Here is a 17,187-nt window from a genome sequence, read left to right as displayed (position 1 = left end):
TGAAGCAAGAATCACATACACATGAGAAATGATCAATGATCAAAATGATATATTTTCAATGTAAACATACATGGTGAACATGTTTTTTTTTCTTTTCAGTGAATGAAAAAAAAATAGGGAAATCTACATATTAGATATGCGTTAAGGCTTCCTGTTAAGAATGCACGATCAGTTCTTAAGAGTATTCAAATCAATCAGCAATTCATAGATGGTTAATGTAAGTACAACTGACTGCTGTTCATGCCACATAATCAAACACAAACCAAATAATAAAGAATTTCAAACAAACACCTTTCCTGAACCCAAATAAAGGAAAAAAGACGTTTATATTTGTCTTGGAGTTGTGCCATCTTGTCTCACACAGCACTTAAAGGCATTCATTTATTCAGCCCTGTTCCCTTCCCCCCAAAACCTCCAGAAAAGAAACAGAAACCCTTTTTGATATATCATACAGTTCCGAGTCAGAGAGCTGCACTTCTTGAGGACCTCATGATTCGAACACCGCTCCTGACCAGGTCTCATGCTTTGTGCCTGGTGCTAAATGAGTGATGGTCACCTCGACGGCCTGGATCTTCTCATGTTTGGGTGGAATAGAGCAGATCTTGTAGCTAACTTCATCTCCTTCCACAGGCACATATTCACCCTCGATGCTGTTGGAAGAATGGAGATCATCAGCAAAACGTGTTTGACTAAATCCAGTAAGTGCAAAGACGTTTAAAAAGTGCACATTTTAGATTGGAAATTACAAAATGGTACATTCAGATTGGACCAACACAAAATGGATCCCATTTTACAAATTATTATATATTAATCACTCATATATATATATATATATATATATATATATATATATATATATATTAAAAAAAAAGTAAAAAAAAAATATATATATTTATATTATATTATTTACAAAATTACAAAAAGGTGTAAATGCTCATCTGTGAGTTTCCAACATTCTGTGAATCATAACATAATTTGATGTACTGAATGTTTTTTTGAACAGCGGGCAGCTGGTAAATCTATCTGTTTTTCCACTGGTCAAACACACTTGATCTGAAAGAAGCCAGTCTAGCGCTCTTATCTCTCACCCTCAAGTATTTAACTTACCCCTGACTCCAAAACCTTTCACACACTCCATAAGTTTCTATTACCAAAAGCCCCTCCTTTATGATCAGTTCAAATACATCTACAAATACAGTGGGACCACTAACATTTATCAGCTAATTTGGGCTGCATATTAATGATGATAGTGCTTTGTGATAGAAATATTTTATGTAAGGTCAAAGACCCAAAAAGTGCTTAACACAGTATAACTAACAGTCATATGATTAGCTTAGATCATTACTAACCAATCAATGTGATACCGGACCACAAAACCAATCATAGAGTCTTTTTTTTTTTAAATTGAGATTTATACGTCATCTGAAAGCTGAATAAATAAGTTTTCCATTGATGCATGGTTTGTTAGGATAAACAGCATTTGGCCTAGATACAACTATTTGAAAATATGGAATCTGAGGGTGCAAAAAAAAAAAAATCAAAATATTGAGAAAATCACCTTTAAAGTTGTCCAAATTAAGTCCTTAGCAATGCATATCCACTAACAAAAATACATTTTTGACATATTTACAGTAGGAAATTTACCATGGAACATGATCTTAATATCCTAATGATTTTTGGCAAAGAAAAATTGATTATTTTGACCCACACAATGTATAGTTAGCTATTGCTACAAATATACCCGTGCAACTTATGACTGGTTTTGTGGTCCAGGGTCACATATCACAGTGAAAAAAACTTAAATGACACTGACTTTTACTCAACTGTAAGATTTAAGTGTGCATGTATTTTTCTATTCACTGAAACTCGTTGTGACCAATGAAACTTAATTTCTGCAAAGAGCAACTTGGAAGTTGTGTCAGGTGTATGCAGCGCAGCTACGGAATAGAAGTACTAAAGATTCTACACTCAAATGACAACAAAAGTGAAAAATTTCCACAACAGTTTACATCTGCTTCACTGATAATCAAGGTGTTGTTAATACTTGTGATTCAGATTCAACAGGGTTTGTGGTGGAATGTGTGTTGGCTTTGATGTAGGAGCATGAAATCTTGTTGAAGGCTGAAGATGTTTGCCCAGTGAACTCACTCAGATATGTGCACAAAGATGTCATTGCCTCCATCTGATGGCCTGATGAAACCGTGTCCTTTGGAACGTGAAAAGCACTTGCAGACCCCACTGAAGACCGGCCCCTCAGCTGCACGTGCTGCACTGTCGGGGTAGAGGGACAAATATATATGTATATATATATGTATGATTATATTATATTATATTATATTATATTATATTAATTATATTAATTATATATATATATATATATATATATGGCAAAAATGCACTTTATAATGTAAGACTTTATAATGTAAAAAAATTACAATGTTAAAAAAAAAGCTTTCTATTTCAATTAAATACTATTATTTTGCACTTTCTATTCATCAAAGAATCCTGAAAAAAATTTATAATTTCCACAAAATTAAGCAGCACAGCTTTTTTTTCCAACAGTGATAATAAGAAAAGTTTATTGATCATGTGACACTGAAGACTGGAGTAATGATGCTGAAAATTCAGCTTTGCCATCACAGGAATAAATTACATTTTAAAACATTTTCAAATAGAAACTACTTAATTTTAATTATATTTTTTGAGCATAAAAAAAATAATTCGTACTATTGGGGATCCAGAATCCACTCCTTTAGTACTAAACCCCAAACGTTTGAACAGTTTTGTATATAGAGCAGGGGTGTCCAAACTTGGTACTGGAAGGCCACTTTCCTCTAGAATTTAGCTCCACTTTGCCTCAACACACCTGCCTGGAAGTTTCTAGTATGCCTAGTAAGACCTTGATTAGTTGGTTCAGGTGAGTTTAATTGGTGTTGGAGCTAAAATCTGCAAGACAGTGGCCCTCCAGGAGCAGGATTGGACATCCCTGGTATAGATACATACATATGAAATCAATGGGTTATAACAGTGGATGGTTCTGTGGATGATCTGCTGCTGTACTCACGCTGAGCATGTGCGGTTGCGGCGGGTAGGCAGGGGGCTGGGAATCAGGTAGCCCCTCATGGGGGAGGGTGACCGGTCTCTGTGGCGGCAGGCGGGCAGACGCAGAGAGCTGGGGGACACCGGAGAGACTGGCGACAGCGGGGACAGAGGAGGGGTGGTGGACTTCACAGGAGATGATGCTTCTGAAGACATGCTGACGGTGGGACACTCAGAGGACACTGGGAAGGCAGAAAAGGCGAGAAGCCTTAATACTTAAAACTGAAATATGTTCTCTAGCTGTATTTCCCTTTAAAATAAAAAAAAATAAAAAAAACACATGCCAATTGTCTGCATGTGTACATGAACCGAAAACAAAAATGGTACAAATAGCTCACAAAACAGGTTCTGTCTCCTGAGGACAGAGTGATAAACGTCACTGCAAAATGGATTTCTGTGAAATGTAGGCCAGTGTGAAAGGCTTATGTTATGACTTGAGGTGTTGCAATATATAAAAGTATTGATGATGTGATATTCAATAAAATGGAATATTATTATCATCATCATGTTAATCCTACACATAGCATCATTTAATAATTCAGCGCCAGCAACTATCTGGTTGACACCCATCGTGAAACAGAAAAAAGACAACGACACAGTGTTTAGCTACTACTGCTGCACAAAATTTGAGGAAATGAAAGTGAAACACACTAACTACACCTGAAAAATATCAAATTTAACTCGCCACTGTGGGAGTTTTTTGGATTCCGTAAGAAAGACAGGCTGTTAGACAGCCCAGTCTGCAGAAAGTGGTTATTTTTGTAGTTATGGTAAAAAAAAAAAAAACTCTCTACCTCCCTACACTCGTATTTTGAGTGTGATTCACTGGCCCAAAAATAGAACACACAAAATAAAGTAAACAAATGTATTTGACAGATGGCATTATTTTTCCCCCAAGATTTATATAGATATTGCAATAGTACTTTTATCGTGAATTGTTTTGGCCATGATAACTGTGTAGTGAAAAAATATATTGACTTTTAAATACATTTTTGTAATGCCTATTCAGTGTGTTTACTCACATTGGGATCTTTTTATTTGTTTTGTTTGTTTGTTTGTAGCAACCATTGATATACGCAGTTATGTGCTAGTAATTCATCAAGTCATGCAATAATTTTGATTACAATTTTCAATCTTGTTAACATAACTTTGTTATCCAAAATGGTCACATAATCACAATTTGTCCATAGTCTCCAGTGAGTTCACAGGTACAAACAAAGCAATCACTAAGACGATTTGGCATTAATCACAAAAAAACAAACAAACAGACAAATATAATGCAATTCCTCTGATGGCTGGCCTGTGATACTGACACAGATCTCGGATAACTCAATGTCTCTAGTGTACACAGCAGTGGATGTAAGAGCATGAGGGAGCCACCTGACAACCCAACGCTGGATGACTCGGCTCAGCAATTAGTTACTTTACTATTGAAACATGAGATATAAAGCCTGTATTTTCTTTTCCTGCTTCTAAATAAATACCGGTATAATATTCTGTATACAAGCTCCACTGTGTCTTTCATTTCAAATGATTAATTATGTTAATGTTAATTATTCATAATATTATTCATATACAATTTTAAACAGACTGAATGTCAACTGTGTTTGCCCTTTGATTTTATCTTTCAGTATTACCTGTTAATCACCAGCATTGAAACATAACCTCCAGCGGCCACAGGCTGCAGCTCCCATTTGCGACAGTAATGCGATCGTTCACTGTTGATGCTGCAGGCCACGCTCAGCCTTTGTTAGCCCCATCTCACAGATCCCCCCTGTCCAGAAATATATTACAAACCTGCTCTGCAGGCAGAGCATTTGGTCAGGCCACTAGAGGTTCGTTAAGGACTCAGTTGTGGGATCTGTTAACTAATGCACTGAGCGCCAGAGCGCTGCATGTTAACACAAATGGCCTGCGAAGGGTCAAGCATCCACAGTAATCACAGCAGGAAATGGCACTGAATGCATAATCGCACACCCTCCCCCACTGTCATCGCTCTCCTGTGGGCCATTACAGCCCACACAAATTGAGGAAGAAGAGCGGGATGACCACGTAAGATGTGCCATATGAGCCATCTAAAGCATATTAAATAATAAATTGATTATTTCAAATTGCACCCAAGAAGTGGCAAATCGGCTTTCCGGGCACTCCCAGGCGACTCTGCCACGGCAACACTGTGCAAACGGTTCCCTCGAGAGATGCCAGATGAGAATGGGCCCCTTTGTACCTTCAGATGGATTACATCACCGCAATAATAGCTTTCTGCTGTCAGACTCAGCATGGCCCATAAACAGAAAACGAGGCCAATTATACAGAGCTGATTGTGTGTTGAGGTACTGATGCATGGGTGAACGTTCCCTTCAGCTCTCATTTGTTCCACATACATTAAAACAGCAAGATGTTATCATGCTTTTACATCACTTTGTAAGAAATTATGAAGCTTCTATTCATATAAAGCAGTCTCTTTAGCAGTGATTCTCAACCTTTGAAACTCCAATGGGTATCCCATTACCAAAGACAATATTTGAAGACCAACCCCCTACACAGGCAATGATATTTCCTCTTGCACCCCTGCTGAAATGAAAACAAATGTGCTAAGGAGAAACTAGGGCTTTCATTACAATTAAAATCATTTTAATCTTTTTGTTACCAAAGCATTAAAGGATACAAGAAAAATATAGAATTTGTTATTGTTAACACAAACCTAAATTTGCCACATGCTCCGCTAAAGTGAGTAAATATTCCTGAAGAGTGAAGAAACACCACAAACAAATTTGCTTGATCTGTTGCCAAATATTGAGGGGATGAATTAAAAATGTAAATTATGTTCACCAATGTTGTACACTGGAATATAAAAACTGTTCAGGTAAAGTTCTTAATTACAGAGTAAAAAATGTCATGTCATGTTGACCTATACTTGATTTTTAGCGTAGTAGTAGTAGTAGTAGTAGTAGTAGTAGTAGTAGAAGAAGCAGTACTTTTTATTAAAGAATAATAATAAAAAAAATGTGTATATAAACCTTGATTTTTAGTATTACTATTTTTTTGGCTAAAAGCTAAACAATTCTATGTATATACTATTCAAAAGTTTGAGATCGGGGAGATTTTTAATGTCTTTTACGCTCACCACGGCTGCATTTATTTGATAAAAAAAAAAAAAAAAAAAAAAAAAAAAACAGTAAAACTAATATTGTGAAATATTATTAAATTTAAGTTCATTTTCATTACTTCAGTCTTCAGTGTCACATGATCCATCAGAAATCATTCTAATATGCTGATTCACTGCTCAATTAACATTTCTTATTATCAATGAAAATGTGATGTTTTTCAGAATTCTTTGAAGTTCAAATAAATGCTGTTCTTTTGAAATATAAGTTTTTTGTAATGTCACTTTTGATCAGTTTAGTGCATCCTTGCTGAATAAAAAAAAAAAAAAAAAAAAAACATACAACAAATAAATATATTTGCATTAGTTTTGTATGGAACTAGTTGGCAGAAAATGTGTCCATTCCAGCTTATACCTCGCATGTTTTATAAGACAAAGGTCAACAGAGGGAGGAAGACATGACCTCAGGATGAGCATTAACCTCTACACTAAGGTCAGCTATGGAATTTCCCATTAACTCCACCTCCTACCAGAGTTTTTTGTTGAAAAGTCTGCCAGCGTAGGCAAATAACTCTGTCTGCCCCTAAACAACCACAATAGAGGCACTAAGCCTTGTGAGCAGAGATCTGAAACTAGGCCATGGCAGTATGCAAAGTAGCACTATAGAACTGGTCTTTATAGACAAAATGTGATTTCAATTTACGTCTTTGAGGTCAACAAGAAAGAAAAACCGTAGGTTTTTTCAAGGGGAAAAAAAACATGCAGTATGACAGAATCATGTACATTTGCATTGACATCACCTAACAGGAAACTCAGCAATGATGAAAAAAACACCCACAACAGCTACAAATAACTAGTTTAACAAAAGTAAGGTCACAAGATTACCTGCTTTTTCACATTACTATCTAGAGCTTTCAAGCCAAATGTTTAGCATACTCTTTACATGAAGCACACAAAACATACAAAGTACATGAAGCATAGAAAGGCTGTGAATAATTCTGTCTTCAAGTACACAGAATCTCAATTTACAGAATATTAGAGGCCTTGACAATATTGGCGGGAGGGATAAACAACCTTCACAAAGAAGATTAAAAGTGGACGTCACCAGGAGACAGTTATGCAGGGTATGTAACTGCTGATTTACTAATCTGCACCTGATCTAGCAACTGTAATAACAAGCAGCCCTGAAATCAATCTCATCTCTGCCCTTGACGTGACCGGGCTACTCACCAGCAACAGCGTGCTCGGGTACTGCTTGTTCTTCAATGAGAAAGCACAACCTTGCTTGTGTCAACCACCTCCCCCTCTTTTACTCCACCTGGAGCCTGTGTACAGTGGGCGGGGTTTCTATGAAGGTGGTGATTATAAACACTGCAGTGATGGAGAGATAAAGGGAATCCGAATGCTCCCCATCTGGATGGTAAGTTGCTAGGCTACAGAACAGCTGTGGGACATGTCCGGGAGAGGGATGGTCTATGAAACAGGATGGCGTGACAAGTACAGAGGTGGAAATGTTGCGTGGGTGACAATTTGCCGTTTGTTTGCACTCAAGAGGTCACCTGAAGAGGTCCAGTTTATAAAGCACACAGGAAGTGAGCAGCATACCTTTTATTGCCTTTTATTGCTTTTAATGATCCAATGAATGCACATTTCCAACAAAAACAAAAGTTAAGGGATACACCTAACATAAATACACCACTTAACAGAATAAAACAACAATGATTCTCACACCAGCATAGAAAAAAAAAAAACATCACACCAATCTCAGCAGCATTCGTCCAATAACATGCCCACTCTTGCCCATATTTTCCCACAGGACAACATGCTAAATGGATATAAACTGACAGATGAATATAATAAAGAGTTTGTATGCATCATAGCCTGCAGCAGATGAAATTATGTGCTTACAATGACTAAAAACCTCTGCAAGGTCTATACTCCGGATGCCTACATTCTCATCTACACTGTAGATGTTCCTACACACAGTGACGGCACACTATTGAATCCAGCCCACAGTTTCACAAGGACAAGGACAGCTCTGACTCAGACCCCTTCTGTTACAACTGCATTAAGTCGCATGAATGAAAGTGCAAACACAACTTTCTCCAGTGGCATGTTAGACTCTGGTTTTATATTTGAGCACAATGAGTTTTAAACTTTTACATTTAGTCTCTACCATTCAAGAATGCCTTAATATTTCAATGAAAGCAGTAGCAGTTACTGCAATGAGTCATTTCCTGTTTTTGTAGAGCCACGTGTGGCAGACATATGAATTTGGCCTGTTAGAGTACAGCAAGCTCAAAACATTGTCCACTGTTAATATGCACCAAACAAAAAGACAAATGATCAAATACAACTTACTGCCTATAGATAACATTTTCCCATATCTATGAAATTCATATTTTACTCCCTGACTGTGCTTAAAAGAACAGTTCACCATAAATGGAATTGAATTAAAATTTTCACTGAATAACAATTTAAATGTCACTAATAATTTATAAAGAATATAATTTTTGTCTGTTCCATGATATTAAAAAAATATTTCCCCAAAGGAAAGTCATACAGGTTAGTAATGACATGAGAGTGTGTAAACAGTTTTCATTTTTACATTAACTATTCCCTTAATCTTAATAAAAATTTGGTCACACTTTAGAATAGATTAGGGTCCAATTCTTTCCCACTATTATCTAACTATTAACTACAACTTTTGCCTCAAACTCCTAATAACTTCTTATTAATACTTGATAAGGTAGTTAAGTTTAGAAACTGGGGAAGATTAAGGGATGTAGAATATGGTCATGCAGAATAAGGCATTAATATGTGCTTTATAAGTACTAATACACAGACAATATCCTAGTAATATACATGCTAATAAGCAACTTGTTAAAGCAACACTGTGAAACTTCTGGTGCTCTAGCATTTGTTAAACAGAACTGCATGTGTCTTGTGGAAGAACACTGTAGCCGGAGCTACTTCTCTCTGTTTGTGTCTATGACAAGTCACGCAGGTACTGGGCTACTCCGCATGACCAGTTTGAAATAGTCCGAATATAAACACTTATTATAGGTGTACCGTAGTGATTCTGATAAAATATAAATAGAAACACGGTTTGGAAAATGGATTCATGATGTACTTGCTCATTATATACATTTTGTCAATTTTGAACAGAAAAAAAGTTTGACAGTGTTGCTTTAATAGTGAGAATTGGACCCTAAACTGAAGTGTTACCAAAAATTCTTAATAGTCAAATTAATTTGCCCCAACAAAAACTAAACCACAGGTATCTTAACGCCACTGCTGAACTTGTGCACAAATTCATTTGTGAAAATATTTGGGCCAAACCACAAAAACCAACAAGTTGGTACAAGTTTACAGACCTATTTTGATTATTTAGAAATGCTAAATACATGAAGAAAAACAGGTAAGCAAAGCTTAGTTTTACAGGAAAGGGCAGAGATCATGTCTGAAAAGTCAGATTATGACGAATAGTTTGGTAACGAATCCGAATTTCCAAACAGCCTTGAGACAAAGAATAGCAGGAGGAAAAACAGGGAGGCAGGGACCTTCTGTTCAATCAAAGGACCCAACCAGGAAACAGCTAATCAAATCCAGTATGGTAGTTTCCTCCTCCAATGATGGGTTTCCAACAACAGATTTATGATGAAAACAGCTTATTATATGCGTTTATCCCAAAATAGATTTTAGTTTTATTCCAAACGCCTTAAATATAACATCCAGGTACGTTTCATGCAATTGTTTTGGAAACTATGCGATACATTTCTAGTTGAATTTTTAGTTTTTCAGAAAATCCTCTTTAAAATAAATATCAGCTCTATGCAAAGTGACCCACATTAGTTTTTTTTGTTTTTTAAGAAAATCTATACAAATAACCATTTATTCATGGAGCCACATTAAGATCCCAACGCTATCTTACGACTAATTCGTACTTACTTTACGAGGTGGCTAATTTGTATGACTTCTTACAACCTCACTCGTACAAATTCATACGATTTGTGACAGGTAGGTTTAGGAGCGGGGTTAGGGGTAGGTCATGAATTCATACGAATGTGGCAACTCGTAAAATACATACAAATTGCCGTGAGATCGGGTTAGAGATCCCCATATACCACACAGGGCCTTCAAAATGAAGATTCTAAAAGACCCTCTAAAAGGGGTCATGAACTGCACTGTTTTAATGTTTTCTAATGTTTCCTGGGGTGCACTTATAACATTAGTATGCTTTTTACAATAATTTAGAAATAAAAGGCATTTTTCCTACCCTGATTTTAGCCCTCTGATTTGAACGGTCTGTTTTAAGGGGCGTGTCTGCTGTGAGACTTCAGTGTAAACGCCCACTGCTGTGACTGGCTAACATCTTTCAATTTGAAATAGCTAAGTATTACTCTCTCGAAAACTTTTAGCATATTTTTATTATTATAGCTCTCAAGGTTAATTAATCATGAAAAGTGTTGCATTACATTGTTGCATTAGATCGTGGCAAGAAAGGTTGCAGTATTAGAATTAACACAGTTACTTGCATGTTGTTGCATTACTGCCGAGTCCAAATCGTAAAAGTCTGTTTGCAAAGCCTGCGCCGAAATGCGACTGATTTACCAAAGAATCCACAGTGAAATACAGAATACAAATAAATAAAGCTCAACTGAGACATTCACATTTTTGAAAATAAATTACCTTTCTAAGGATCAATGCTAGGAATATGGTTGTTATTTTTGTCCTGTATCTCTCTTTCCTCCTCATCTCACTAACACATCAGTGGGCAGGGCTAACGCTGCAATGATGAAGTAGGCGTTGATTTCTTCTGCAGAGGCAGCATTTCACCTGTCTAAAGGCACATTCCAGGATCAGTCATTCGCTGGGCCTTGTGTCAATAAAAGCTTTTATTGGACTCGCAAGGAAGTTTTCACTTCTGAAACTTACAGGATATTCTTATAGTATGATGACCTCTTATATATTAAAAGCTCAAGGAAAAGTTGATTTCTCAATTCATGATTCCTTTAAGAATCTGAATCGAAAAGGATATATTAAAATATCTTTAATACTTCTTGGGTCGCAGTCATGCAAACTCTCGACATTAGCCTAAAAGACAACAAGAATCATTAAAGTCATCAGATTTTACTAATATACCTACCAATCTCTGTGCAAAAATAAAATAATGATGCTGCCACCTTTCTTTAGTCATCTTCCTTCACCTGTACATTGGCACCAAAAAGGTAAAAAAGTTGTAATTTTGACCTCCCTCTACAGTGGATTACTCCGCAAATACTCATCCATAGCATTTAATATTTTGGCATAACAGTATATTTTTGTCTTACTTCAAAAAGAAATGAATAAAAATTTAGATGTGGAGGTTACTGAAATTTGACACATTTGTCCTTAAGAATAAAACTAATTCAGACATTTATTTTTGATACAAAATTTTTTGTGACAGTGAACAGATTGTGTAACCCTTTGAGTCTTGAATATATGTTATTTTTCAGCACAATATTTCAAGGTTGGCCATTAGGTAGCTCTTCCAGAACCAGCAGGGAAAAAAAGAAAATATCCAGAAATAGTACATCACAGATCAAGCAGCTTTTGATCAGAATCGTGATTTTCTCTGGTACGTAACAACAAACCAAAGTAGCATGGTAGGTAGACTCCGCTGGTTATAAGGTTCAGCCCACTTGGTATTGACTTGGTACTTGACTGAAGATTGCATAATATGAAGATTTATGAAAGGCAGAGGTCACACACAGGCTTGCAAAATATGATCTTTGTAAGAAATGTATATGACTTGTCTAGTTGAAAAGGCCAAATCTATTGTGTCAAGAGGCTTTGAACTAATTTTACATCTCAATAGTATTCTCTGGAAGATCAAAACTTCAAGGTGCTTTCTGTAGAAACAATTACCATAATTTGCAATTTCATTATCTCCTTCCTTATTGACTATGAGCTTAGTCTTGAGTGTGCAGTGCAACAGATTGTGCTAGTCTGTGTAAACAGATGATCAGATAGCTATCGGCAATAGTCTTTAACTACATTCACGCTGAGTTTTGGATTACTCTTCGCTATCTTAAGTTAACGCTCTCTAACTCAATGGTTGTATTAGCTATACAATGAAATATGTATTAAGTCATATTTTTTAATATATACCAGGTCACATAAAATGGTTACACAGACACAGAAACCCTGATAAACAAAACCTCTGCCTGAATAACCTTGTAATTGTCTAATGAGGAAAGAGCACACTGCAGTATTTTCTAAGACCGTAACAGACTCAGTACACTATGACCTCTAGTTGTCTTTATAAGGTCCCAATGGGGTATGCGGTCACCCCCCCAAAATCCAATATTACAACTTGAGAACTATCAGTTACGTAACTGAAAGCATGGTCCAATGATCTAGGTAGAAATTAGTAAATAACACAATGTGTTCTTAGAGTAAAGACACAACATCATTTCTAAGACAAGAAATAGTGAAAAAGAGTGGACATAAGCCAGGAAATTGTAAGCGCCAATGGAATCAGCATTTTCCTTGTCCTTGTAGTTTACAGTAAATCATGAGTTTACAACGCATTAGAAATGATAAACTAAATAACTATAAATGACAGCATCTTAAACATTCAAAGATAGGTCACACAAAAATGAAATTCAAATGTTATTTATTTATGGTGTATTCAAGTTTGTATTTATGAGTTGGGAAGACAACATCAGGTGCATTCAAATCCCTTTGCTCGAGCAAGACGGTGATGTTACTTTTCTACGATTTTTAATTTTCTACAAAATGATATATAGGCTAAAAAAATTTTTTTTTTTTTTTGCTTTATAATTTTTGCTGTGTTCATAAGAGAAATTGTGTTGCAACTACTAATTTGAAAAGTGTTGTCTTGTGTAATGACAATGTGTGGAGAACATAAGTGAAGACTGAACTAGATGAAGTTCACTTCTTGCGTGCTTTATTGGTTACTAACTCTGGAGAGACAACAAATTGGCAATGAGGATCAGGCAATTTTTTTTCCACTATCGTTGTTCATAAAAGATGGTTATTGCTAACATGTCTTTTCCGACTTTTATCCTGTCTTGCCCCGGTGAGGCTGCTATGCTGTTCAGCACATGGATGCAGATTGAAAATTACCAATTAGTTATTGATGCTACAGAGAATGCTTGAAAGACGGAGAGCTGTACTGCTTCACTGCCTCAGCACAGAGGGACAATGGATTTTCTACTAACTGCCTAACACAGGTACAATGTATAAGGATGCAGAGGATGCGTCAGAAGCCTACTTCGTGCCAAAAGCTGACATAGTAGCTGAACACCACGCCTTCCATAAATGCTTTCAGGCTTCTCACAAGACAGTTTTACAGAGTGTTGCTGCTTTGTGAGAGCTTGTTTCATGTGAGTTCAGGGCCAGTACAGACAAAATTATTTGAGATCAGTTAGTAGAGAGTGTGCTTAGCCTACGTATACGTGAGAGACTTTTACTAGAAACAGATCTCACACTTTACAGAGCGGTTACAGTAGCAAGCCAGATTGAATCCGTTGCCGATTAGGCTAGATCCATTTCAAATTCCTGCCAAGTTACAATCTGTACAAGCAGCGCAGCACACAGTTAAACACAGAACAAGGGGAAACATCATTTGCACCTCTTAATTCTGCTCAAGTGGGCAAGAGGAAGTCGTGCTTTCGCTGTGGATCGGAGGCACATTTAGCTGACGGGATGAACTGCCTGGCTGCAACATGCAGGAAGTGTAAAGGGGGTGGGGGGACCATCTGAGCCGCTCAGCTCAATTATGCCATTGCACAATCCAAGTTGGACATTAGAACTTTACATCCACCTAGCATTAGAGATGAGCGGATCTGCTTTTATTGTTGGAGTCACAGAGGAGGAACGCAGCACTCCAGCAGTGGCCTCCACACCAGAGTCTTCAGCCAACATGGCCTCCATGCCAGAGTCTCTTCACAATATGGCCGCCACTCCAGAGCCTCTTATAACATAGCTGTCACGCCAGAGTCTCCAGTCATCATGAACGTTGCACATGAGGCCATTAAGGTGGCCCCTATGCAAGTGAGACTGGCATCCAGCTTGGCGGACCCACCGTTGATGTCGGTGAGAGTGGCTGGCATCCCGGTGGTCTCACACTTCAGAGCACAGTCGCCTTAGAGGATCACTTTTCTGCACACTGTTCTCCAGCCTATGGGTGCTTCTCAATATCCCTCCTCATCTCCTCGCTCCTCCGTCCTATGACCCAGAAAACGATCGAGCTCAGCCATCTTGAAGGACATCTCAATTCTCTAATTGCATCGCGAGGAGGTGAGAAACAAGGAGTGAGGAGGCTTCCTGAGGAGTCATGAGCGAGGATACAGAGGTGCATCTTTTGCGGAAGTCTTTCTCATCGAGAAACGTGACGCACGCATAAATTCTCCTCCCCCTTTATATGCGTCACAATTTTAATTTAAATAAACTTTATACCTCATATATTTCAATAGGGCATCTTGCTTTATTAATATTAACTATATTTTTTTTAAATAACTAAACTTTAATAACTTATGGATAGATCCCTGGAGTGCAGCTGATGACACTTTGAAGTGATGCTAAAGGGAACGAGGATATATCATTTCACTTGATTCAATTCCTACGTCCTTGCATCTTTTCCTTGCGTCCTTCCCTCGCATCCTGAAGGGGTGGAGCTAAGACGCGAGGAAAGGAAGCAAGGAAGTAAGGATGCACAAATAAGAATTGAGAAGCACCCCATGAGTCAGCTCCAGAACCCTTTCTAACCTATGAGTCTTCTCCAGAGCCTGCTCCTGCCCCAGAGCCCAGTCCTGTGTTGGTTTCAGCCCATGAACTTTGTGTTCCAAGGAGGTCCACGGAGGTCATCACTAAGTTTTCTGTCTGCCCAGACATAACCACGGAGGTCGCTCTTGAAATGCCTGTTTGCATCAACACGACCGCAGAGGTCGATCCTGAACTGCCTGTCTGCACAGCCAAGGAGGTCTTTCATGAACTTTCTGCCAGCCCTGAGATAACAGCAGAGGTCAACCTAAAACACCCCTTGATAGCTCCTTGGACACCCTTGAGCTCCCCCCTGCCCACCTCTCTGTGCTCTGAGTTACAGTTTCACCTGATCAGCTGTGGTGGTCTACAGTTCCACCAGATCTGCCCTGGGGGTCTTCGGCTCCACTGCCATGCCTTGTTGGTCTTCTACCTCGCCATGGGAAACTTTAGCCCTGTCTGCTCTGCTGTGGTGGTATTCTGCTCCACCATTTGGATCTTCAGCCTTCAATTTCTTCAGCCAACAATTTTATTCAATTTATGAAGGCGCTGTACACTTAATTGTTAAATTCTATTACAATTTACAATACTATTGTTATTGTACATTCAATTTAACTAGTTTTATTGTAAATGAAAAATACTAATATCATTCATTTCAACATTACCATCAATACAGATTCTGTATTCATGGTGTTCACCATGTTTTCTCACTGACATGCGAAAAAGAAAATCGTACAATTACAACTTTGTTAAAACATTCATGTGCATGACTTGAATGACTCAAACCTGTAAGACTCACCGATCAGGATTTTGTTGTTCCAGAGAAAAAAGCTCCATTAAAGTGTAATTAAAAAAAAATGATCAACATGATTTTTGCACTATATTTCAAGACATTTTAACAATTATATGACAACAGAAGACTTATATAGTGCACAAGTTGTATGAACCACCAGTTTGATATAGTTATGTTGCTTTTGGTTCATTTTGAAACAGTCCTCATGTAATGTGAGTGCATGGAAAACAGCAGCCAAATGGGAAGAAAAAAAAACAATATAATATAAAAAATATTTGATTCTTCAACATGGTAAAGCAAAATTAAAGCAAAATCAAAACCTAGAGCTTCATATTTGTGTCTTATGAATCCTAAACTAGTTCTCAAAATCCAAATGTAACATGATCCACTTTGTGTAAGGTCTTAGGCAGATGTATATTAATTTACTATACAATATGTTCATCACTTTATTTGAAGCTTTTAATCAAATAAATGTTTAATCAAAAGCAACAAAGAACACAGTTACATTGTTATTTGTCCTGGTAAAACAAAACTGAAAACCAGAGCACGTCTCTAGAGAGGATCTGTTTTTCACTGTCATCTCATGTCAGCAGGACTTCTGAAATACTGTGTCAATATATGAGCTTCAGCAAAAGATTTAAGGCAAATGTATCAGGATAATTTTAACAGCCTTTCAACAACACACCTTCATTACACGTAACGCATCTTTCCTGTATATTTCCTAGAATTGTGGCACATGTTTACTAGAAATGTTACTTCGACGAGCTGCGTTTTGACCCCTCCCTTCGTTCAACTAGTCTCTCTATGCATTAATTAAACCACTTTATTTCACTTACTTACTCAAACTTCCCACAAAAGCTCATATCTGGTAAAAGTAACATATTCCCAAAAATAAAAAAAATATTCAACATGAATATAGAATCATGGCAACGACCGAGCAAGGATGCAACAGATTAAAGTCAGAGACGTCTGAAAGAGAGATTAATCAGTGTTCAACAACAGATTCATCTAAAACATTATAAATCTGAAATGTTTGGCAGATTTCAAACATCGACCATCTAACATTCATTAATCTCTCGAATAATTCACGAGCATGCATAAGTCGCTTTTCTTTCACTTTCATAAAAGTCACTTTGTTTGAATAAACAAGAAACACAGCATTACTCACCGTTTTTAAATGTGCACGAGCCAAAGAAAACAACTGCAGATTGTTGGAAACAGAGGATAACGAAAAGCAGCCAAAGTAGTTGCTTGTCGTTTGCTGGTCTCTCTGGCTCTGATTCGAATGAGGGTCCAAAGAGGCGTGACTAAACCGATGCCATCCAAAATTACATCATTAAATGACAATTACCGTAAAACTTCAAATATTCCGAGGCTGAAACGTAAACATAAATGAACATTCAAACAAATGGTTGCA

General features: G+C 37.3%; 1 protein-coding gene across 2 annotated transcripts; it reads right to left on the bottom strand.

The window, feature by feature from the left end:
* Positions 1-51: 51 nt before the first annotated feature.
* On the bottom strand, positions 52-17,085 carry carhsp1 (calcium regulated heat stable protein 1). Of its 2 annotated transcripts, XM_067381890.1 has the most exons (5): positions 16,939-17,052; positions 4,737-4,896; positions 3,065-3,281; positions 2,149-2,271; positions 52-650 (listed from the first exon to the last, which is right to left on the bottom strand). In XM_067381890.1, the coding sequence occupies exons 3-5, from the start codon at positions 3,253-3,255 to the stop codon at positions 488-490; spliced, it is 477 nt and encodes a 158-aa protein (XP_067237991.1). In that variant the 5' UTR covers positions 3,256-3,281; positions 4,737-4,896; positions 16,939-17,052; the 3' UTR covers positions 52-487. The 2 variants fall into 2 exon arrangements, with proteins under 2 accessions (XP_067237991.1, XP_067237990.1); XM_067381889.1 differs by lacking the exon at positions 4,737-4,896 and having other exon boundaries at positions 63-650; positions 16,939-17,085.
* Between the last annotated feature and the right edge of the window lie 102 nt (positions 17,086-17,187).

The sequence above is a fragment of the Chanodichthys erythropterus genome, chromosome 3 (genome assembly GCF_024489055.1).
Source record: "Chanodichthys erythropterus isolate Z2021 chromosome 3, ASM2448905v1, whole genome shotgun sequence".
In the NCBI taxonomy this organism is placed as follows: Eukaryota; Metazoa; Chordata; class Actinopteri; order Cypriniformes; family Xenocyprididae; genus Chanodichthys; species Chanodichthys erythropterus.
Note: the sequence above shows the minus strand (reverse complement) of the source record. Positions and strands in the feature narration are given on the sequence as shown.

What these genes read in the sequence shown, in the direction of transcription:
- carhsp1 (XM_067381889.1), bottom strand. Translation starts at nt 3,255, where the DNA reads ATGTCTTCAGAAGCATCATCTCCTGTGAAGTCCACCACCCCTCCTCTG. An exon ending in CGCAACCGCACATGCTCAGC is followed by an intron (nt 2,272 to 3,064) that starts GTGAGTACAGCA and finishes CTACCCCGACAG; the next exon opens with TGCAGCACGTGCAGCTGAGG. An exon ending in ATCTTTGTGCACATATCTGA is followed by an intron (nt 651 to 2,148) that starts GTGAGTTCACTG and finishes TTCTTCCAACAG; the next exon opens with CATCGAGGGTGAATATGTGC.